The 24,890-nt window shown below is 37.5% G+C and overlaps 1 protein-coding gene across 7 annotated transcripts in view; it reads left to right on the forward strand.

Annotated features, from left to right (window-relative positions):
• Nucleotides 1-24,890, forward strand: part of vav2 (vav 2 guanine nucleotide exchange factor) — a 197,471-nt gene that overhangs the window by 45,940 nt on the left and 126,641 nt on the right. For all 7 annotated transcript variants that reach the window (XM_015366986.2, XM_015366982.2, XM_015366988.2 and 4 more), the window contains exon 2: nucleotides 6,865-6,981. In XM_015366986.2, the coding sequence (XP_015222472.1) occupies nucleotides 6,865-6,981 (117 nt within the window). The remainder of the gene's footprint in view (nucleotides 1-6,864; nucleotides 6,982-24,890) is intronic.

Here is a 24,890-nt window from a genome sequence, read left to right on the forward strand (position 1 = left end):
GGATGATGAAAGCTAGTGATGTCAGGACATGCTGTTTGACAGAAGGCAGGAAAAGAGATGTGTTTCTCCAATCCTTTATCTCATGGCTGAAGTTACTCCCCCATTGTGTTCATTCTTTCTGAGAGTTTGTTCAATTCCTCGCATTTGTTTTTTCTGTACCCCTTTCCTGAACGGAATCTTTATATTTTGGAATTTTGTCCAGTCTTGTTCTAAGATGAGGCCAAGTATAATCATGTCCAGAACTGATGTTACTAGTGCAGCAGTGTCATTCTCACAGTATGTCAGTCACTCCTCCTGTGTTACGTTGATTCCCTCGTGCATACTGTATGTTGCTTCTTTTCCATCCCTCAGTTCACACTAACAGTATCATAGTTTTTAATTTCTCCAAATGCAAACTAAAGTGTAAATGGAGATTTTGCCTTAAATAGTGGAAAATGTTAATTTCCTTCTTCAGCCTCTCTGAGTTTAATTGATTAATAATATTCATCTTTGACCCTTGATTTATTTTTTCAAGAGTGAAATTGACAATCCTGTTTTGTCTGAAAGTCATAATTCACTCCTCTAATTGGCATATGCTGATGAAGCTTTTTAGTAATTCAGATGTTGTAACCCAATTTATGTAAATCTATGAAACATTATGTTTTTCATTTTACTATGTATATTAATCTATCAGATCTCATTACATAAAAAATGACAGCCATGTTAATAAGGATTAATGTTATTGAGCTCAGTTGGAGAGATGAGTCTTTCATGGGTAGAAATGATATTACTTTGGCTGTATGTGTTGCTTAGGGTATAGTCAATATGTCAGATGCAAGTAAACTGAGCATTAAAATAACTTTTCGTTATGCATGTTTGTTTTTAAAAGAATAATGAGAATTTTGGATAATGATTAATTGTTTTTCTCATCATTTTGATTCCTTGGATCATTTGTGTCTGTGACACACTTGAATAGATTTCATAGTTGCTTAAGCATTAAGTCGCCTCATTAGTGAGAGAGGTGGTTGGACACACATGATGATGTGATTCAACCTGTTGAATGCCAGGTGTTGTAAAAATCAAGAAACAGAAAAGAACCAATTTGCTCCACTTATCAAGAGAACATTGCCTTTGTGCTGTCAGTTTGTCTAAGTGTAGGCTAAGTGCAATGTTGCTCACCATGTGCATTGTTCACAGTTAGAAACATTGAACCTTGCAAGATGTTACAAATAGTTTGTCAGTTGAAGGATATGATCTATGAGACCAGGAATCATGGCTCCTCACCAAGATCGATGGCGAGGTCTAGCTGTAGTCTGAGCAGAATGTATAGTCACTATGGAATTCCACTAGTAGTGATTGATGGTAGCCTGCCTGCATGACATTAAATCATTGATCAGGTTCTGGGATTTTTGCCCTTCCCACTGACTCATTGTAATGCACAACACTCCAGCAGGAGATGGCACATCCTTTGGTGCTCATGGAACAATCGCTTCCAAGAGATGAGAGTCTGCCAGTTCTTCTGGCATCAAAGAGCTTTACAGGCAATGGGGACTCCCCTTAACCATCAACAATGTGTGGCACCCACATGGATGGTGCAACAGCAGCCAAAAGTGTGCCAGCATACTCATCACACACCAGCTATCAGCTGGCAGAAGGAATAGAGTAGTGAAGCCAATTCATAGATAGGGATAATTAGAAGGCCATGATTGGTAAAGGCCAGGGGGAAAATTGGACAGGACACCATGGTTAACACCTCTACTTTTGTTGAGAAAAAAATGACCAAAGAGAGTTAGGAACTTGGTTTTATGTCTTTTCCAAAGGATGGTGCCTTTTTTACAGTATAGTGTCACCATTACTATACTGGGGCATTAGGACCCACACAGACCGCAGGGTGAGCTCCCCCTACTGGTCCTCTAAAACCTCTTTCAACAGCCACCTTAGCTTTCCCAGGAGGTCTCACATCCAGGTACGGACCAGGCTCATACCTGCTTAGCTTCAGTGGTTGCCAGTTGCAAGTTGCAATGTGATATAGCTGGCAATATGAGGCACCTAAGGCTCCAAAACCAATTTGCTCCACCTGTTAAGACCAATGCCTACATGCCATGGCAGTGAGCAGGCACATGCTTCTCCAGGAGGATAAAAGGGCCCAAAGTGTATATCGCAGAAGTTCAGCTAATGTCGCTTCCAACCCTAACTACATACAGCACACTACAAACCTGCAGCTTGCAACCATGCACCCTTTTGATACCAAAGGTTGTTTGATATCAAAGAATTGTTAATAAATTCAGCATAATATATTTACCTACGTCATGTCTGTTCAATAAAATGTCAGTGTATTTTCTGCAAAATATATTATGTTCCTGGAACTTTGCACATTTTTGTTAAACTCCTTAAACTTTGCTTGATGTATAGTATATAGTCTGTCACTCAATGTCTCTCAACCTGTCACTCAATTTTTTCCTTATTATGTGTAAATACAGTATGAACAATTTCAAATATGTATTATCCAATTGAAAAAGTCTGCCAGGTCTTTACATCGAGTTAATACAGAGAGGATTATTAGTTGAAGGTCTGTGTTTCAAGCAGCCAGTCATATTTAGCATTGGTTTTAAACAAAAAATATTTCAAGTTAAAGGTGCTGAATTGGTTCAGAATCAGATATTGCTGTGTATCTTCCTTACATGTGAAGGACAGGAAGTTCTTTGCTAGAAATGCTTAAATTCATGTTTATTGATTAACATAATATTTCCAGTATTATGCTTTCAAATACCATCTGTTATCATTTTTTCTTTTGTTTTGACCTATTAGCTTAAATTGGTGATTCAAGCCTTCTCAAGTGATTATTCATTCAGTGATGTCTTCACTGGGATTTCTGCATGACATGTTTCAATAGTGAAAAGTTTGCCCAAAGCATTAGTTGCTTGCAATTGAAACGAGGAAGACTGCACACAAAGGTTTAATGTAGGAGGTCCACTATTGTCTGTCATAATGATTACATAATGATGACATTGTTCTAGTAGTGAGAATATCTGGAACATTAGAGTACCTCTGTCTATTTTACAGAGTTGACTCAGGGTACCTATAGAGGTCTGCAGAAAACTTTTCGAGGTGAGGTTAATTTTGTCCTGTGCCTGACATGGAATAAAAGCAGCATAACCTTTGCTGGTAGAGGCACTTCCAAAATACCTATTAAGACAGCAAGACTTAGAAAATAAAAAAATCAGATAAAATTATTTCCAGAAATTATACTGTATATATGGAGATGTTTTTTTCACGCATCCTTCAAAGCAAATAATTTTCAACCAGTAAAGCATTCCCCTGGTACAGCTGCCAGATTCAATTCCCAACAGGCATTAAAGGGACAAAAAAAAGGACCAAGTAAATCTTATGAATCACAGATGAGAAGTGCAGATATTTTGTCATGTTATCCCTTCAGCCTTTGTAGAAAGAGAACCAGTTATGAGAGCTTGGTTATTACCAGGCAGTGAGATGAACTTTAATGAATGAAAACCACAATGCTTATTTCATTTCATGTCTGAGGAGTCTTAGTACTGATTTACTGTATGTTCTGGAGAATATTTCCAGACCATGACATTCTTTCTTCTGTCATAAATTATTCATTTAATGCTTTCCCTCTAATTGCTCTTAGCACTCTCTTTTTGTAGAGGAGGTAAAAGATCCCTGTACCTTTGAGACCTGGAAGGATCAACCTAAATGCATGTTGAGCCATTGATTACAAGATTGAGTTTGTCAGTCTGTCTTTCATGGGCTGCTTTAATTTATAAGAAGTGGAGTAAAACCCAGGTTGAACAAACTCTTAATTGGGATTCCAGGTAATGTGAGCCATGACAAAGAACCAATGACGAATGGAAAGATTAAGGAATGACCACAATACAACACTGAAACTCTGGTTTTGAGGACTGGATTTTACAGACATCGGGGGAAGACGATTGTCTTTTGTTTAGTACAGAGTTGTAAATGGGTGAGTCACACAGCACTGAGTCTGGAAAGGTTTGGCATTCATATATGGCTTACTTCTAAAGCCCTGTTTTCTCCAGACGCTTTCCCCCAGTATTCACTCATTTGTCAGAAGAAAAACATCCTTTATCTCATCCAGTGAAAGCATGACTGTGCCATGCCACCTGCACTGCTTTTGCATGCTGGTTTAAAAAGGTATGAAGTGAATCACGGCAGAATATCCTAGATCAATTCATGCTGGTGACGGACTGCGAGATGATTTCACTGCTCTTGGGAGGTGGGGGGGCAGTAGTCTTTGGCTCATCACTGGGCTTTTCATAATCTACAAGCGTAGCACCCTCTAAGGGTTTTTCCTTTTTATTCCCTGTAATTTGTGGGGAGTGCATGCAGTAAGATTGACACCAAAGGGGAAGAGAGAACTTATTTCCTGTGGAGTGTCTCCCACACTTCTTACGGTTCATTGTTCTGTCAGTATGCCTCCAACCCAATATTACCTCTTTTATTACTGAAAGCAAGGTTTATTATTAAACTTTCATATTGTTTTAATTTTCCCCTTCTATTAAAAACAGAATGGAAGCTGGGCTAATCAATTAGGCTGCCTCATGTGGATTAGGTGATGTATTATTCTCTCTGAGACCAGGGAAGTCATTTCAAGAATCCTTCTCTTTATGCTCTTTGTTACATGAAGTAGTTACTTTTCAATCATCTCAGTGTTTATTCATGATATTCTGTTTTTTTTGCTTTTGTCTTACTTCTTGAAAACATATCACCTTAGGGCTCAGTTTCTCAGTTCTTCAACAGTTCCTCAAGCATTTACACGGAGTTACTTTCCAAACGCTGTCTTGGTGCCCAGGGTTTCATTTAAACCTGTTTTGAGATATTGCGGAACCTGAAGGATCTTTGCTTTAAAAAAAAAACCTGACAGGAGGAGGTTAGATTTGTCTGTTCAGTTCAGAATTTGTCAAGACAATTGGCCTCTATCATGAACTACAATTGTAGCACATGAGAGAGGCCTACATTGTAATTAGATTAAATCAACTCAATTTTATGTATCAAGTGCCAATTCATGACTTGCATCGCAGGGCTATACAAAGTCTGCCTTGAAACCCAAATTAAGAATAAGAAACAAATAAAAAAACAAGAAAAATAACAAAGGAATATAAAAAGGCAGGAATATTTTTCAAGATGACAGTTAAACCTACAACATAGAAGTTAGTTTATCACTGAGTTTTAAAACCATTTATGGCTCACAATTGAATGTGGATGATGGCAAATATTTTTTACAGCAACAAAATTACTTCTCGACATGTCCAAAATGTGAGCACTGCTTGATCATACAGTAGGTCATCAAATTCTATGTTTTTGGACAAGTCTTAGTAGTTTCATATAAGATCTTTAAGCACATGTTTTGACTGTTGTCTGGCAGAAAGAGAGACAGCAGATATCCACTCATTAACATAAATTTCAGACAGGATGGGGCAGGTGACTTTATGCTGTGCCTGTGTGTGAAGCTTTAAATCTTACGTGTGCTGTGACTCAGAGATGGAGTAGGTGCAGAAAATGTAATGCTTTTGTGAGATGCATGTGTTAGACAAAGACAAAGAAAAATGAATTCTTCCGTGCATCAGCCTTCTTGGAATTTCATATTGCAAATAATAAAAAAAATATTTAGTATTCAATAATCATTCTCAGGTACAAGTTGTGTGATTTTTTTTTCTTACATTTATAGTGGCTTAGCTATAAATATTTCCTACAGCTACACTGGAAAAGCTGTGCTCATATAAAGGATTTTTGGAGTCCATAAATCACTGTGTGATGCACTGCATTCTAACATAGGAGTTAATGGCATTTTAGCCAGATTTGTTTTTATTTTATGATCAAGATTCTGAACCTACTCCTGAGTGCAGAAAATAAAAAATACAGTGCCAGCTACATCTAATTTTTATTTGTGCCACAACAGCAAAAAATACTTTCACTTTAGAAATTCAGGTCTACAGTATTAGATGAGTTTTTTTTTCTAATTTTATGGGGTTCTGGATTTATAAATAGAACTTTGTAATACTTGATCACAAAACATCATTACCCTAATGAGTTGACAATATGTTAACCCTGGGTCTACAGTATATTTTGCCTAATGCTATAGGAGCCGTTACAGTTAATTGAGCTCATAATAAAAAAATATGCTGTTGATCTCTCATGGGACTTTTGCATGTGTTTCAATTAAAAAAAACCTGACAGCATAACAATGGCCTCAATTATCTAGCACTGTGGATTATCTGCACTGTCTTCACAGCTGACACCTGTCATTGCTGTGCCTACACCATAAAGGATTCATTTTTTGCTTTGTGTTATTAGTTGCATTTTGTCAGGAATGCCAGAATTCATCACTTATTCCTACATTTAAATGAATATAACCAAACTATTGTCGCATTGAAACAGAACAAGAATAGAGTGAATGAGATGATGATTCACAGTGCTAACAAAAGAAGCTTTGTACACTTTTGTCTTCTGTATTGCTTTTTGAAGTGAAGACTTGGTAACGATGATATGACAGTTATTTACTTAGCAGATATCCATAGTAGTTTACAGTGACCTGAAGGGTGAACTGGCATCTGGTACTTGTGATGCAATGTCACTTACAACAGAAATCTAGTCTTAATTCTCATCAGAAATAAGCAGCAGAACATAAAGTAACCTGCTCAAGATAACACACATTGGTTCAATAGCAGATATACTTCCTGGTAATAAGACCTATTACCATAACACTCTTCATCTCCTTACCGTGGGAAAATATGTTTCTTTGTAAATGGACTTTTAAATTACCTTTTGTTTTATCTGTGTTCTTCAGAATTGATCTGTATGGTTTGCACTATAGTATCTTTTCCTTTTTTTTACTTTCTCCCTCAGTTTCTGTGCCTGAAGAATATCCGGACGTTTCTCAAGGTTTGCCACGACAAGTTTGGACTACGCAACAGCGATCTGTTTGACCCCTTTGATCTCTTTGATGTCCGGGATTTTGGGAAGGTAGGACCTTATGGCCAAAGTGTGTTACACATGTTGTCATCAGGGGAAGTGCCAGGGGTCTCAGGTTTCAGGTAACAGCAAGTCACAGGTATATAAAGATAATTAACTAGAGCCATGGCTTCTTTAAAGATGATGACCTGGGACTTGCACCTGTTTATTTTTAATTGCTTGCTTTGTATTTCCATTGACAGTGGTAAAAACAATCTCTCTGCAAAGTTCAGCTGCAATGTTAATCTCCAAAAAGCCTTGGAGTGCATAAAGTGCTTGTATCATTTTAATTGACATTTAATTCCAATGCATATTTAAATAAGTAATGAATGGTTCAGTGCACTCTTGCAGCAGAGTTAATTGGCACTGGTCTCACACCAAGAAATAACAACTTTGTAAAGTTTGCCTTCAAGCCTGAATTAACCAATATAATGACCAGAAATTTAAACTTCCCTGCTTTTTACATCACATGAAAACTCTATTAAGTTCTTCAGCAGCTGTCTTACCAGAAAAAAATAGAAACCAGCCTATATGCAGCTTTTAAAAAAAACCTTTCTGTTCTTTTTCTGTAAACTACCTGGGGTTATTGCGTTTCTCAGTTTCATTGTTGAAGAAAAATGTAGTATCTCAGTGCAAGGACTATAAAATACAGTCTAGAAGGTTGTGGTTTCAAATCCTTGCTTTTGACCCCTTGACTAAGATATTTCTTTCAGATTGCTGCAGTAAATGTCCTGATGTGTAAATGTGTACTATTAATGTACATTATTTTTTTCTCAATTGATTAGGTAAATCCTTTTTAACATAGAATTACCTTCATAAATGGTGTAGTTGACTTCCCTGCATTGAGGCCACAAATACAGGATTTTTTTTACATGGATGATTTTAAAGTTTTCTGATTGTAGATCAGTTCCTGCAGTCCATTCCAAAATAATATACAGTACCTTGCAAAAGTACTCAGACCCTTGATCAATTCTCTCATTTTACTGAATTACAAAAATCCTATTTAGTTCTATATAATATTTATATTTCAAAGCACTGAACCTCAAAATTAATTATTTAGTGTGCCATTGTTTTATGTTAAAAAGTATTCTTAAGAAAAAAAAACTGAAATACAGTATGCTGTTTGCATAAGTATTCAATTCCCACATGTTCAAAATTTGAAGAGCCACCTTTTGCAGCAATAACAGTCTTTTGGGGTGAGTATGTACCAGCTTTGTACACTATTCAGAAATGATTTTGGCCCATTCTTCCAGACAGATTTGATCCAGGTTGTTCAGGTTAGTCGGATGATGCCTGTGCACCGTGATTTTCAAATAGTGTTACGGATTCTCAATTGGATTGAGATCAGGGCCACGACTGGGCCATTGTAGGACATTCACCTTTTTGTTCTTGAGCCACTCCAATGTTACTTTGGCCTTGTGTTTAGAAATAATTGTCCTGCTGAAAGATGAACTGCCTCCCGAACTTTTTCCCAAAAAGTTTTCTAGCAGACCGAAAACAGATTCTTTTGCAGTATTTCCCTGTATTTTGCACCATCCATTCTTCCTTCTGTGATGCCCAGTCCCTGCTGATGAAGAGCAGCCCCACAGCATGATGCTGCTACCACCATACTTCACTGTAGGTATGTTGTTTTTTGAGGTGTGGGCAGTGATAGATTTGCACCACAAAATCATTTCCCACATCGCAACTGGGTCACTATCAAGCTTTTTGGCAAATCCCAGATGTGCTTTCACATGGTTCTTTTTGAGTAATGGCTTCTTTTGTGCCACCCTCCCATACAGGCCAGTGTTATGCAAAGCTTTTGATATGGTTGACTGGTGCACCTTCACTCCGCTCTCAGCCACTGAATTCTGTAGCTCCTTCAAAGTGATCAGTGGCCTCCCTGTGGCTTCTCTCACAGGGTTCCTTCTTGTTCGTACAGAGAGTTTTGAGGGATGACCTTTTCTAGGCAGTGTCTGGGTGGTTTGATGTAGCTTCCACTTCCTGATAATTTAACCAACAGTGCCCTTCAGATTCACAACCTGAATAATGATCAGAAATAAAAGTATCACAGAGAACAAAATTTCAATGTAGAATTTGTAATTCAGTAAAATGAGAGAATTGGTCAAGGATCTGAATACTTTAGCAAGACACTGTATATTTTAAAGATGAATTGTGGAGCAGTCCATAAACTGGTTCTGTAAACTTGATGTGAATGGCATTTAAAATTCACTGCTGTCTAAATTTAAGTATCAAAAAGATTTGTTTTAAAGTAAGAGATTTATGCCATCACTGGTTTTCCATGATGATATGAGTTTTCCATCTAAGAATAAACATGACCTTATACTTTAATTAATTGATAGTGTTTATAATGCACTACTTATGCTGCACAAATCATAGTAGTCTTTATGTTCATATCTAAGACACCATTAAAATATTTTGGTACAACAGATTGTCTTGTGTCAGATTAAAGTGTGTGATGGCTTTCCATATTACGTACAAGAATAATTTGCTAAAGTTAATATATTGGGAGCAACAATACATACATGTCAATATATTCAATACGATTCTGGAGAGCCAAAGAGTCATCTTGTATTCAATCTACCTTTTGTGATTAGTTAATCAAATTAAATTCTTTTGAAATCCAGAAATTGTATCATTTTCCTAGGTACCTAAAGTGGGTAATGTTGTTTGTAATGCCTTCTAGATGGTAGTTCTTGAGAACTGGAAGGAAAAAAAAGATTGTGTGATGGTTTTTGACAATGAGCAGTTTATACCTAAACCTTTTAAACTGACACTTTCCACTTTCCACTCTGGTTATGGTGATAATTCTGAGTGTCAAACCATGCTCTTGAGCCAAGGGAGGTAAGAGCACAAACTGATAGGAAAGGGGGAGAGAGCAGAGGGATTCAAATGTGCTTTTTCACACCAGTTAACCTCTAGAGCACTCAGTGTGAATGCTTGCACGGGTGTGTTTGATAACCGCCCTTTTCCAAAAGACACATAATTGATGCTGATCATCTTGTGCTTTCCTTAGAAAGTCGACAGGGCGCTATCCCAGAGCATGAATTATTGCAACTCTCAAAAGGAGAGTTCTTGAAAAATAGCAGATGTTGGCATTAACATTAATCAGCTGGGCCTTGCTCCTCACCCCAAGCTGTCAGCAATCTGTGAAGCTGGGATAAAATTTTCATAATACGGTGTCGCGTCCCCTATAATTATTCGCTTTCGGCTCTTGTGCAGCACAAAAAGAGGCACCTGCCATCCCAGGTTCTGCAGCCAGTAATTAGCACTGCTAAACACTCCTGTGCCCTGGCTCTGGGCCAAGAAGAGCAGGCAGCAGATCAGGTACTCCCCACCACAAACTGGCCACAACCTTCTTTCCTTGGTTCATTGTGAATGCATGCACCTTGCTCTTCAGAGACTAGTGATTCTTTGAATACTGATGGCTCAAGGCCTCCTCATTATCAAGCAAACTGCAAATGAATCTCTAAAAATTGGATGTACGTGTCTTTGCATTTTTTCTGTATATCAACATAATAAATATTTTCTTTTTCATCATATCTGTGCCAGGGTACCTTTCCCACTAGCCAGGTCTTATTTTCTATTAAAAGTATAACATCCCGCTTCCTTTTACATATTTGTACATGAACACGTTTTTCAGGTTAATATAGACATGGACAATAACTAGATATCTGGATGGATCTGGTGAAAATTGTTTTGAAGCTCCTTAATGTTGGCACTCTTCTTGATTTGCATCAACAGATTAAATCCTTCAAGAACTACAGATACAGTTTTAGTTTAGGTGACTAATGCTGAAGTGCACAATGCACAGAATCTGAAATAAACCATGTGGAATCGTATTGCTTCTACAGTGCTCCATTAAAAGCAATATGTTCAGATGATTGTGTCTTCCGCATACAGCAAAGTATTTTACAGAGCTTATTATGGAATTTAATCAGTTTTAAAAAGGTATTTTTCAAAAGCCATAGAATTTATTTCAAACTTCCAATTTTGTTTCCCCAGATTGTTCTTTACAAACAGTATACTGCATTTATGGAAAGGGTCAAAGTAAAGTGCCCAATGTCTACTGTAAACCAAGGTGCTGGAAAACATTTGCAGTCTTGGAGTGGCACGGTGTCTGGGGTTTTTCATTCCACCTCTGGTCGTACTGACCTGATTGAACTTATAAGGATCATTTTAACATCATCTCAATGATTTAAAAAGGCCTACAAAAACCTGCTGGATTCTAACCTAGGTGTGCATTTATGTCCATGTACAGAACATGGTGCTTACCTAGAAGTGCTACTTCACAGTCATCTCCTTTTCATTACTGTACTAAATTGTAAAGTCATGTAAATATTAGAAAACTTGCAAACTCCACACAAGCAGGCTTTTAAAGCCACAATCTAGCCCAGGATCTTGGGGCCTGTGCAGTAACAGCATTAACCACCATGCAGTCCTTATACCCATTCAAACTGGCTAAAATACTACTACATTCAGAAGCAGTAAGCAGTTCTACAGCATTAATAAGTGGTCTCTTTACTCTGTGTGAGATTGTTGCATGTTCCCTGCTAAAGGTAGTGAGGTGCAGAGTGCTGATAACATGAAGTGGATTTCTTCAAGGCAAATACAATAAGCATGTGCAATGTGTCCTGAGCACCAGCAGAAATAGCAGTAGAGCTGTCTGACAGAGTCTGCTGCTGATTTGTTGCAAAGTGTTTTTGATGAGGCCTGGACTGACACGGGCAGCTGCTGAAGCATCAGTCGGAGAAGCTCAATTGTGTTAATCAACGTGGTGCTGCAGCTGCAGCTGTGCTCTGTGCAGATCGCTCCTTAGGCCCGAGAGGAACGTGCTTCAGTGGACTTGAAATATTGTAACCAACAGGCCTGAGCATAACTGAAATAAATAGAATAAGCTATCTGTCAAGTCTCATTCTTTTTTATAGACGAAACCTTGTTGTGGTTAATTATAGGGTTTGTGCTGTAGGAGTGGTTCAGAGCAGGTGTGGTGTTATTAAAGCAGATGCTTTGGCTATTTTTTTTTTCCCTCTGTATTACGCTTAGTCACAGGAAACACCGTTAAACGCGTTTCCTTAATTATATTAGCCGAAAATAGGTAGGCTGCTCTGAAACACACGTAATAGCTACGTGCAGACTGGTGAGGTTAATTAATTTCACTCTTACTATAATGATCAACTGATGGTGTAGTGTTATTACAGAAAAGAAAGAAAGATTTGTTTAAATACCTATTCACAATTAGAGGGAAGAAGACATGAACTACTGATTAATGTTAAACATCACATACTGTATGGAGCTAGCAGAACAGGCCTGTGCACACCACTAGTCTCTAACCATATTGAGTATCTATAATCCTATTTGTTAATCCTGCATTGAAACTCATGAAGACCACAAACTGTATAACATAAGTTGTGATAGAAAAATAGTTAAAATTAGTTTACAATTCCATGGTGAGTCTGTACTGCAGTTAATGAATTATTTCTACTGTTATGTTGACCCACTTCATCAAAAGGCCCTCTGTATTTTAACAATAAGGTGATTCCATCAAAATTAAGGATTTTGCTTTTCCTTGGGAAAGGGCAGCATGATAAGTTCCTTTACGATCTAAGTCACTCTGGACAAGTTAAGAAATTATCACCATTATTCACTGGGCCAAGCAACTTCAGGGCATTTGTTAGGTCTTAGGCCTTAGTGAAACAAACTAAAGTAATGCCTTCAGTATTCAAAACATGCACTAATCATTGGCATTGTTGCTCATTTATACTGTGGCATAATGTGTATTACGTTCACTCATCCATTGCAAAATGCTAATGAATATTTGGCCTTTTACATTTGCAATGATGAAAAAGCACTGTCCACTGGGAGGTGTTGTTTTGCAGAATTTATCATGTACATCCCCTTTTTCTTTGCTGTTCTCTTATTTACACTTTTGAGTTGTGTTCCATCTTTTAACATGGCTAACTCCCTTTTCAACAATTGCCATCACCTCAGGGAATGGATTAGATTGTTTTCTCCTTGAACACATTGGAAATTCTGTAATCTCTTGATTTTTATACCTGCCCCTCCCCCCCTAGAAAATTAATTATTGATTCAATTCAGTTCACTCCAATAGTAATTACTTTGTTAACTGTTAACTGTTGGTTTCTGTCCATTTTGTCCCTTTTTCCTGCATAGCATTAATTAAACATTGCTTATATATAGCCTTGCTTGCTGCGACAGGTAGAGCCAGTGTTTAAGAACATTCTTTAGCAGAAACGGCAGCAGTTTTTCCAACTCCTTTTTTAAGGTGTTTTAAGACAATATTTGAATAGCAGCCACCTTAGTCATATTGCCTGTAGTTGCATCACTTAAGATTGCTTTTCTTCGTTTTGTAAGGGTCCCCCTGCAGCAAATCAATAATCTCTGTTCCTTTTGGAATTTGAAGTATAATGCCAAAATAATATCGTGAGAACAAAGAAGAGGGGGTCATTCTGCAGAGCTGTTCCTGCTGTAGTGTCTGTGTAAATTTACAATTTCATTATTTTCTTTTGTTTCTTTCAGTGTAATCTTTTGCAAGACTTTCAGCAAAACTGTATGGATAAGTAACAGCTCCCATCTTGTGTTATTTATGGGCCACATTGTGTGAAAAGCACCAGAGAAAGTTTTATGTAATAAATGTACAGCTCAAAGGCAGCCATCAAGCAGACATATTTAATCACAAAGTTGTCAAAATAGCGTTCAGATCATGAGGAAGACGCTTTGTCCTGATTAATGTTTTTTGCTTCTGGCTCCATTTTTGGAGGGCAGTCTGGATCAACCATTAACAAATTAGGTGATTCAAAAGGGCTTCATCAAACACATCAAACACAGGGCTAAAAGGGCTTCATCAAACACATCTGTTAAAATGCTTTCTGTATATGGTGGTTTAACATGCAAACCATCATGTTTTCAAAAGACAGTAAGCTGTAAGATGCAGTTTTCCTCTGTAACGCATTTTTTCTGCTGTAGGTCAAGAAGTGGCTTAGTAGAGCTTTTAGCCTTTTGAGAGATCCGCCACCTGGGAGAAGCAAGCAGGCACCTTGCATACTGTACTGTATATGCATGCCAGTGCAAGATTCACATGCTTCATGATATTCTCAAATTAATGCAAAATGTAAATTGGCATTAAATATTTAAATCTATAGGTGTTCTGCTCTGTATTATACAGTATGGTTTAACTTCCCTTTAGTTTATAGTCAAGCTGCTTCACTTAGTGATTATTGCTGAGTATGTTGGACCAGGCATCCCTTTCCCCAGCAACACATCCCAGATCCCCCAGATCTATGGGATAGACAAATTAAACCTGCTTGGTAGCTTTCTAGCTCCTACACTAGCTTCAGTTTCTTTTTTGCAAGTGTAGTGACAGGGTCCAATTCTTCTTAATCCAGCGTAACACCTGCTGTCGGACTAATATTATACCCCATCCTCACCCTTTTGCCTTGGAGGTTGTGAGCCAGAAAATCGCATTGGTGGTATAGCCACCAAGCACCCGCCAGCAAACACCACACCCGGCCTGACTCCAGGAGCAAGTCCTGGTATCCCTGTGCCAGGTGAGGTGTTATTTTATTTTGAACCATGAAGGCCACTGTCACTGTAGAAAAATATCTATCTCTTGAAGGCTGTGCTCAGTATGTGCAACTCTCTGGACATATGCATTTCATCATTATTGATCTCATGAATCCACTAGAAACGTGCAAGAGTAATGGCACCCAGTGTGTAATTTTTCAGTTTGTTTCCTTTAGGTGTGGGTTACACCAAAAATGAATGATCACAGTTCAGTATTTTTTTCTACAGAGAAAATGAACAGTCTTCTTTATTTATTTTTTTTGCCAAGAGCATACGTCAAATAGAGTGGAGAAGTGTTAAGGGCTCTCGACTGAAGTTCGGTACTGCAAGGTTGTGCACTCAAATCTGGAGTGGGGCACTGCATCTATACCCTTGAGTGAGATGCTTCACCTAAATTGCATGCTTTAAAATACCAAACTGGTCCAAATGTTTCTCAAAGACGGTTTTCCGAACTCATACATCAGAAAGACCACCGAAACTAAAATTATTCTGCAGTTAGGATCACACATTCTCCCTTCCCTTAACGACAGATTACTGTTCTTTTAAATTTTCTCCATTCATTGGAAGTTTCATTTCACACCTCTCTGCACCCATTCTGACTTCACACCTCTTGATTGGCCTCTCTTTCTGTCCCCTGCTCCCGCCTCTCACTCCTCCTCCCTCCCAACCTTTGTTCTCCCGCTACTTTACCTTTGCCTACTGCCCTGTCTCTCTCACACCTGAAGAAGGCTCCACGGCCGAAACGTTGTGTTCTCTTTCTTCTTCTTTTTTTCAGCATGGAATAAACCTATTACTTGTTCCTTTGGTCCAAATGTTAGTTGCTTTGGATAAAAGCATCAGCCAAATAAATTAGTAATTATAATATAATTAATATTATAATCATGTAAATTATATATTATTATATATTATAGATCATATTAATAATAGAAACTCCAACCAGCCACAGGTGTTCTTGCAGCTGTGCATGCATCATTTGCAACTTTTGATTTTGTAATGGATTATCTGCATCAGCCCAGCTCATTGTCCTGAACTATTTTTTCTCCAAGGACTCATATAACCTCCACTGAGAGAGCTAAGCTGGTTCTTCTCCTTTCTAATGCAGCAGTAGCTCCTGTACAGTTTCTAATCTTTAAATCTCGCCCAGCACTAACAATAACAGCAGTCCGAGAGCCAACCAGCCATCCGTGTTCTGCCCTAGACCCCAGCACACATGGGCTCAGCAAATAACTGCTGGCATTCGTTCATCTTTAAGTGCAAAATTGTTAGATAGTTTGTTACTGACATTGTGAAAAACACACTGGAAAAATCGGATATGGATCATTTGAGAGGTTAATGGAATTCATCATCTGTGTTTGAAAACCTTTGTGCGCTGTTCAACATGCTACTTTCTCTTTGTCAAGTCTACGTGCTTGTTGATAGAAAGTTGTTTTAGATCTGATTACTTTGGAGACACATAACTGGTAACACATTAGCTACTTTGATCATTGCTTTGTTAAAGATGGTGTGTAGACTATGGACTTTGGTTTTCACTTTTTTGTGGAAATTGCTTGGTGTTTGATCGCAATGCTTTCCTCTTCTACAAAATGTGTTTCTTTTATCAAGAAGAAGAATTAATGGAAATATTTGGTCTGCTCACTTCCATTATATTCTTTACTGTTGAGATGCCAGGCAGAAAAAGATATAACCTAAAGGCTCATATCCTTTTGGCACAAGTCCCTCCATTGATTTCATGCATGCAAGTTAGTTCACATTACAATATCTCTACCAGTATGTTACATCAAACCTGAATCTTCACAGCTGTGCATTTAAGACTTGTAAGACTTGTAGGCATTCCTCGTATATGGGGATAATATAGTCACAAAAGAAGTAGTGTTGTGTATACATACAGTATGTTATTTAAAATACACAATTTCTGTTCTATTTTATCGGTCCCACATTCATGTACACTCCAATTCCTTTGATCTTTTTAGGATCTCTTTCCACCCTTATAAGCCATGTGTACTGGCTTTCCTGCAGCAGTTTTTAGTGATCAGCTTCATTATCATCCATTTGTCCATTTTCTAGTTGTTTCATCCAATTCAGGGACATAGGGAGCTGGAACCTCTACTGACAAGCAAGAGGCATAGTTACTTATTAGTCCTTCTAATAAAATTTGAAGAAAAACATACTGCTACCTATTGTGTCAGAAAGCCATTACCTTTTATTAAAAGCTCAAGTGTGTTTTCTTGCACAGCCTGCTCACTGATATTGCCTGCCACATGTCACGTTAGAATGACATGTTCTGTCTTGGGCCCTCTTGTGAGGTGTTCTTGTTATTCTGTGTAGGATCCCTGCTGCAACACAACCAACTGCCTTGAGGGCCCAAGGGTGAAATAAAGGCTGCTGTATCAGTACAATCTTTTGATTGGGTCGCAAAGCACTAGTATAGGATTTTAAAAGAAGCTTATTTCTGGAAGGGCTGTTTGTTGAACACTGCCTCTGTAAATGAGTTTCACAAAGGTCAAAGAAAGAAAAGAAACCAAGTGAAAGTCACCTACATGCAGCAATTCTCCAAAGTGTTCTGTACCCCACGGTCTCCAAATTCCAAACACCTCCAGTGCTGCTTGCCTTTTTACACTGTAGGAAACGCCTCTTAATCTTCATGTGCAATAATCCTCTGGATGGGATACAGTACAGTACCTTCTCTTGTTTTTACTTCATTCTCATGTGGATGTGGGCACTGAAGACTTTTTTTGGTTTGTAAAACACCCCCTTTGTTAGGACAATTGAAATTACTCTTAATTTCCACTTGTCACTAAAAGCCCCCTGCCCTGCTATAAGAAATGCATTTAATGAATGGAAGGATACAGCCAATACAAACAATGGTCCCTGTCATGAAGCTAATAGAAAGCCTATATACAGTACATGGATTGGAGAGACTCTCCTCATCCACTGCATCTGTTTTCTAAATGTAAAGCTGCCACTTGTTTTTATGAACTCCCCAGCCAATTTGAAATTGCCACTTGTGTCCCCAACTCCTGTAATTACAATCCAACCACATTATGATCAAACTCAACGAAATCTGACACGTGACATTTTGTTAGCGTTTTACATTGACTTCTGGACAGTTCAGTGCTTACTGACCATTGATGAGACCCTGCAACCTTCTCATTTGATATTTATTGCAAAAAAGGCTACCTGGATTGCCTCTTTGGTGTGTTTACCTGCTAAGAGCAATGCAACCTAGGAGGGGAAATCTATCACCCCACCTCTCAAAGGCTGTAGGGAGAGTATCCCACAGAGCCCTGTGCTTCCTGAGCTGAGAGGCAGAAAGAGTGACACTGACCTGCTCGGCTCTTGACAGCAGCCCATGGGGTATCCCACTCTGACCTTGTCAATCTATAAGTTGTTTCTAACCACTTGCAGGCTTGATATTGAAGTGTTGTATTGCCCAGACTCCACACAGCGGAAGGAGGGCATGACAATGTGGGCTGTCACCCTGGCCTGAAAGCCACTGCAGGATAAATTGCTGAAACAAAAACACAGCCTTGGATTTCAGCAGGGTGCAGGATATGCTGGGATTAAATTGTGAGCTCCGAGAACTTTAAAGGAAGAAACCCATATACTTTAGAAACACTGCCACAATCCTGGTATTTTTAGTCTGTATTCACAGTGTTATTGCACCTTGACAGCATTACCTTGGTTGATATATGCCTGTCTAACTGTGAATCATATCTGTTTTTAAAGCTGTTTTTATGGCTTAATTGGCAATATTCAGTGAGTCCACTGATTTCAAAGTCCCTGCATCACTGTGTGCGCTGATGTCACCTTTTTAGAGGAATATTCCCACTATATTTTATAAAAGTTTTTTTTTTTAATTGCAAGAGTTTAAATGGTTAATTCTTATGCACATGCTAGTGCATAACACTAATTTCTGAAAAGTGCAAGAAATGTGAAATAAACATACATGATATGGTGCAAAATACTTTTACGGGGGATATATTAACATGAACTAATAATAATCATGGTAATTATTTTCTACAAGCAACAAAATTACATCATGAAGGAATTGGCAATCAGCTGACTGTTACCATTATTGTTAGAATAATTGCTTACCTTTTAACCTCTGTAAAGAGTAAAATAAATGTAAGACCACTGTGACTTTATATCTGGGCCCACTGGGATGACTCATGACATTTGAATGACTGAAAACATAGGTATCTGTCTATACCTAGGTTTCTGAGGTTAAGACTTGAATATCTGTGCATCTTAGAATGTCAAATCTTTTATTTTTGGCCATACGGGTTGAGATTGGTAATCCAGATGTCAAGTCAATGGCCTTTGCAGCATTCAACGTGCAACAGTATATACAGTGCCTTGCGAAAGTATTCGGCCCCCTTGAACTTTTCAACCTTTTGCCACATTTCAGGCTTCAAACATAAAGATATAATTTTTTTATTTTATGTGAAGAATCACCAACAAGTGGGACACAATTGTGAAGTGGAACGAAATCTATTGGATTTTTGAAACTTTTTTAACTAATAAAAAAATGAAAAGTGGGGCGTGCAAAATTATTCGGCCCCCTTGCGTTAATACTTTGTAGAGCCACCTTTTGCTGCGATTACAGCTTGCAAGTCGCTTGGGGTATGTCTCTATCAGTTTTGCACATCGAGAGACTGAAATTCTTGCCCATTCTTCCTTGCAAAACAGCTCGAGCTCAGTAAGGATGTTGAGAAATAGCGGTGCAGTGGGCAAAATGTTATTTGATGTAGTTAAGTGGGTACATCAAATAAAACACTCTGATCTTATGATACACTATTCCTTCTCTTTCCTGTGGTTGTGGGGACAATATAAAAAGGGTGATATTTCATCAGAGATTTTAGCAAGGGTGTGGAGGACTGTCATGGCACAGTGATGCTGGTAACTGTATAAAACTTGAAATTGGTGATTCGGAGTTAAAAAAGACTATCTAGTCTGTTTATTTGGGGGGGTAAAAGAAAATGGACAATCCCTTTTTGCCCAGAAGTGTTTTCTATTGTATGCTTTTATAATGGGATAAATATTAAGTTATGCTACAGCACAAAGCCTCTTTGAAATATGCATCAGCAGCTAGCACCTCTATACAGTAATGTGCATTATTCCCAGAATGTAAATATTTTATAATGTATAAAACCACAAAGTACAATATTTCCTCACATTCCTATTGTCTTGTTTCTTTTGTGCTCACTTTTAAAAATTCAGACCTAACAAGATGATTGAAGCATAACAAATGATATTCAACAGACAACACCAAACAACTCCCATTGTCCTTTTGTAATTTTAATCACTTTGTTCACCCTCTTTGTTGTTTGTAAGTATTTTGCACTAATTATTGCAGAGACAAAAAGTGGTTATATGTAAATCAAAACAAAATAAGCGTCCTTTATAGATTTAATATCAAAATACCCTCACTTCAATGTTTCTAAAGATTGCCAAATCTTATAAAATTCTGCTGTGTCTTTGTTGTACTGTGATTTTTTTTAGCTACAGCTTTAGGCTGAGTCACTCTACTGATCACTAGGAAATATGTGAGAGACATAAAAACAGCAGTCATATTCTCCCCAGTGGTTTGGGTTTGTGCCTGTTGGGATTTGTTTAATGATTGTTAGAATGTATATTTTGATATACAGAAGTAGTTCAAGTAGGTAACTGCATCAGCTTGCATAGGCTGCAAAGGAACAAGTTAAAGGTTTATTCGATGTTGAAAAGAGAAGAAAGGCTGTGGAGCCTTCTTCGGACAGCAGAAACGTTGTTTCCTTTCTTCTCTTTTCAGCATGGAATAAACCTTTAACTTGTTATTTTGATATACAGTGCTATATGTTGAAAGAATAAAAATAAACTTCAATATTTTCTTTGCAGAGGTCCAAATGTACATGTATTAGATAATAATCATGTCAATTCACCAAGTTAATAAAATGTCATTACCTCACACAAACTGGCAGTGCAATGCAAACGTAGCACTGGGCCAAAAGAAACAAGATTAAAACAGGTTACAGTGTGGATACCAAGCAGCACTGAAAGTAAGGTAGTGGTAAGTACTCTGTTGCCACAGTGAATAGGAGCAGTAACCATACTGAAGAAAGTTACAGACGTGAGCGTTCAGAGATACTGCCTAAACAGATACATCGTGACTGGGCTCCAGAAGCATTTCAGCATTTCTGATTTCTGTGGGTAATGTGTTCCACCACTGAGAGATCATGGGGCAGAAAGAGTGGACTCTGAAAGTGGGAGAATAGAAGTGGGTTCAGAATATGAAGGTGAGAGTTTCAGAAATGGGACCTCTAATTGGATCAGTTGTGTTGAATCACCTTCATTCTAAATGTTTATAAGAAATACTTTGGGTCTGGTTTAAACATTCTGCAATGTTGTTTATAACTCATATCCCACTTTTCCCCAGTAAACAATGTACAGTTTATGCACATATAAAAATAATAAACATATATCATTGTTTTTACTCCTTCTTTGTTACACTGAATTCTGAACAGATGCCTATTTCTCATAGAGCACTGCTGAATAGGAATTGCAGTTTCTGCCAGATTCTCATGAGAGAGGACTACAATTCTAGTCTAGGCAGGGAAATGGATGGTTTTGGAGCCAGAGCCCATCCCAGCAAGCAGCTGGGGCAAGCCAAGGTACACCCTCAGATATGATGCCAGTCCATCTCAGGGCAGACAGATACAAACACTCACACCAGGGCCAATATTCCCAGAAGCCAATTAACGAGATCATCCAGAAAAAACCCACATAAATATGGGGAGAAAATACAAACTCCACACAGATAAAGTTTTAACCCAGGGCCCCAGAGCTGTAAAGCAGCAATTCTAATCATTAAACCACTCTGCCACCCTATTTAAGGAGCAACTGCTGCTAATAAACTTTTTTAAAAGCATTTTAAATTATTATTTCCATGAGCTACAGGTTCACACTGTGATTATATTGAATGCATCATAGCCCTTTTGATTAGGATTATTCTTATTAGTATGCCTTGAATTTGCTCTCTTTTATTATTTTATCCATGCTTACTCTTGCCATGGCAGTTATATAATTCTTTTGAATGATGGAATTTTACAGCAGCAACAGATGCAATTTTAATGAACACCAAATCTAAATGATCACATCTGACTGAAAATAATAACATAATACTGGATTGACATGGGTATTTGATCCTCTATTAATCTCTTCCATCTATATTGTTTATATTTATTTAAAAATACTGCTGAAAAATATCCTTTTATTTTTTGTTGGTTAGAAGATTATTTTATGAAAACGGAAGAAATTTGCAAACAGAAGAGGCCTTTCAACTCATCTTGCTTATTTGGTTTTTAGGTGTTAATCCGAGCATCTAATCCAGTTGTTTCTTGAAAGAAATGATAGTATCAGATTCAGCGATTTGGCTGGGTGATTTGTTCTGGACAGTTGTGCTTTTGTATTCATCTTGTAAGTGTATGATTGCCTATGGTACTCCACTAATTGTCACCTTACTTTAAGCATTTACCCCTTACCTGAGCACTTTTTGATGCATTACACATTTCCTTTAATAATTACTGTCTGCGATTAGAGAAATATTTTTTATTTAAAAGTTTTTAATATGCTTTCTGATCTTCTAGATCTCACTGTGATTTTTATAACTTTATGTACTGTATAATACTAGATGTAAGGCCAGTTACTGGTTAGTAACTTTTGTTGGTAGGCACTAGATTAAAAAAATTCCTTTTAACGTTTTTATCCTGTTATCCTTTTTTACCTGTGCTTTGTTATGCTTCAATACACTTTCTTTAATTGGTTCAATTGGTAATTGGTTTCAATAATTTTATAATGTGTTTCTTCATTACGTTTTGTTCATGGCTTTCCGTAGCATTTGGACCACTGCTTTAAGATATTGGGTTTGCTTTCTCCTTATTTTAGATCATTACATAAAATGCTTCATTCCTTTTTATAGCAAAGGAAACAATTTGTAAAAGCAGATGCCATTGCTATTGTCTTCAGTCTCACTTCCATTAGGTCATGGTAGTAATTACATATTCCTGTCAACAATGCCATTGTCCTTGTTTTTAATTGCCACGGTGCACACATGATACTATATGATAAACACAAAATGACAATGCATTCCAGCATTCTTCATTCCTAACCATTAAGTTGCAAAACATTGACCTACTTTAAATTAGATTGCTCGAAATTTGAATATTGATTTCAATGTAGTGTGTTGGTAACAAATAAACACTGTAGTAGTTGCCTTGTGTGCAAATGCATGTCACTAACATTTTGAGACCTAAGAGTTTGGTGTGGGTTAGCTAGAGGTTTTCAGACAATCCCAGCTGGTCTATTTGATCTTAAGCCAAGATAACATCTCCAAGATAACTGGATGTTTGGATGACTGAGCCTCTGAATGAAGCAAATGAAACTGAAGTTGTGACTTTTTCACCACCGTTAGAATAGTGCCTAACACTCAAATACCAACATGGCATCCTGCTGTGCAGTGTATTGCACTCAACTTCACTATTGAATTTTGTATTAAGCAAAAGGAAATATGATAGAATTGTTTGCTTTAAATAGGTTTGAAAGCCCTGCTGGTGGTCAAGTGAAAATGTTATACACAAATTAAAAATGGTAATGAAATTTTAGATATTTATCAAGATCCCTTTATGATACAGAATTTGAGCCTGATGTGTGATTTAAAGACATGAGATATTTTCAGAATTTCCTATATTTAGTAATCACGTTGAGTTTTCTGTTCATGCAGAAGAATGATATTTAAGGTTTTATACACTAAATATTAGTCTTCTCTGCTAAACTGGTTACTTAATTTAAAGTGTTTTAATTATTCAATGGTGGACGCAGTGTAACAGTTTTTATTATTGGAAATGTAATTTGGTTGCACGTCTATAAATATCTCGTGTACCACAGGAACAAACAATAAGTAAGCTTGACATAATTCAGCTTGGCTGTAATTCAAAATAATTAATTTCATTGTTCAGCTATGTTTGCCAGTCATACCAATGGAATGCTTCATTCAGCTGATTTTTCGGCTTGGTAGAGTGCCAGAGCTGAAAAGTATTTTTTGGGCCTTCGGGTCATTACTGGGTAGGTCTGGAAATGTGTAAAGCACCTGCCTTTAAACAAACTTGGCTCTACCCACTGCAGGAGAAAAGAGCAGGTACAGTGTTAAGGCACGATTAAAATCACCTGTAAACCATTGGAAGAAAACAGACTTGCCAAGATAACCCGAGGGTTATGTAATGATATCTATGCACTTCGGAGCTCGCATGAATATTACTAGGGGGTGTTTTCAAATTATCATTGGTATTTAAGGTTATATTCACTTAATGCATTGCATTTCAACCTTGTGAAGCCTATAGCAGTAAAGGACTCGCTAACTTGACCCTTCTGACACCTAAAAATTCCATGATTCTAATATGTGGACAAGGGTTTAATAGTAATGGGAATAAGTTGGATGTCTCATGATAATGATGTTAAGGCTTTACGGTATCCTAACATCTGCCCTGTTCATCTAGAGCCTGTGGTGGCTTGTGAAATATATAGTTTCCTGCTGTATTTCAAGATGTGATATAAAAAATAAAATAAGCTCATCTCTTTAAGCTGCTGGGCATTACTCATTCCTTATATATCTTTTAGATTGGTCTACTGACAGTTACTATTAACTGTCAGCACATTATTTAGTATTGTTGCACTTAAGTAATATTGTTGCAACCATTAAATTCTCCATAAAAAGCTGATCTATCACACTGGATCTTAATAGACCATTCTGTGCAGAAGATTGAGGTTTGTAAGCAAGGCTTTGCTCTATATTGTTTTCACCTCAGCAGGGGTTAATTTCTGTTAAGAATTTTTAGCACGATTTTAAAGATAACATCACTCAGCCCTGTTAAATGGATCCAGATATTTTGGGGATAAAGCAGGTTAGAAAACAGGAAGTCGTGTGTTATTTCACAGAGGGTGTGGGGGATATTAATTTAGAAAGGTTTGAGTTTCCAGGCTGCTTTCCTCATTACACTCTGAGATCCCCTCATTATTTTACAGCATAAAATCTTCCAACAGAGAGTGAGAGAAGCAACCTATGTTGTAAATTTTGCTGTAGGCAACTGTTTGGACAAAATGAGGCACTTATTTTGACTTCTGAAAAGTCTATTTTTTATAGACATGGAACATAGGATTTTTTTATGTTGCACAGAATAAATTGAACTTTTATAATGCCAAATTACCAGTACATCTCATCTGTAATTTAGATGCATAATTCCATAAAATAAATAATGAAACCTGTTATAAGTATCTTTAATTCACAAATGTGGGTCCAAAGCATC

The sequence above is a fragment of the Lepisosteus oculatus genome, chromosome 24 (genome assembly GCF_040954835.1).
Source record: "Lepisosteus oculatus isolate fLepOcu1 chromosome 24, fLepOcu1.hap2, whole genome shotgun sequence".
NCBI classification, from domain to species: Eukaryota; Metazoa; Chordata; class Actinopteri; order Semionotiformes; family Lepisosteidae; genus Lepisosteus; species Lepisosteus oculatus.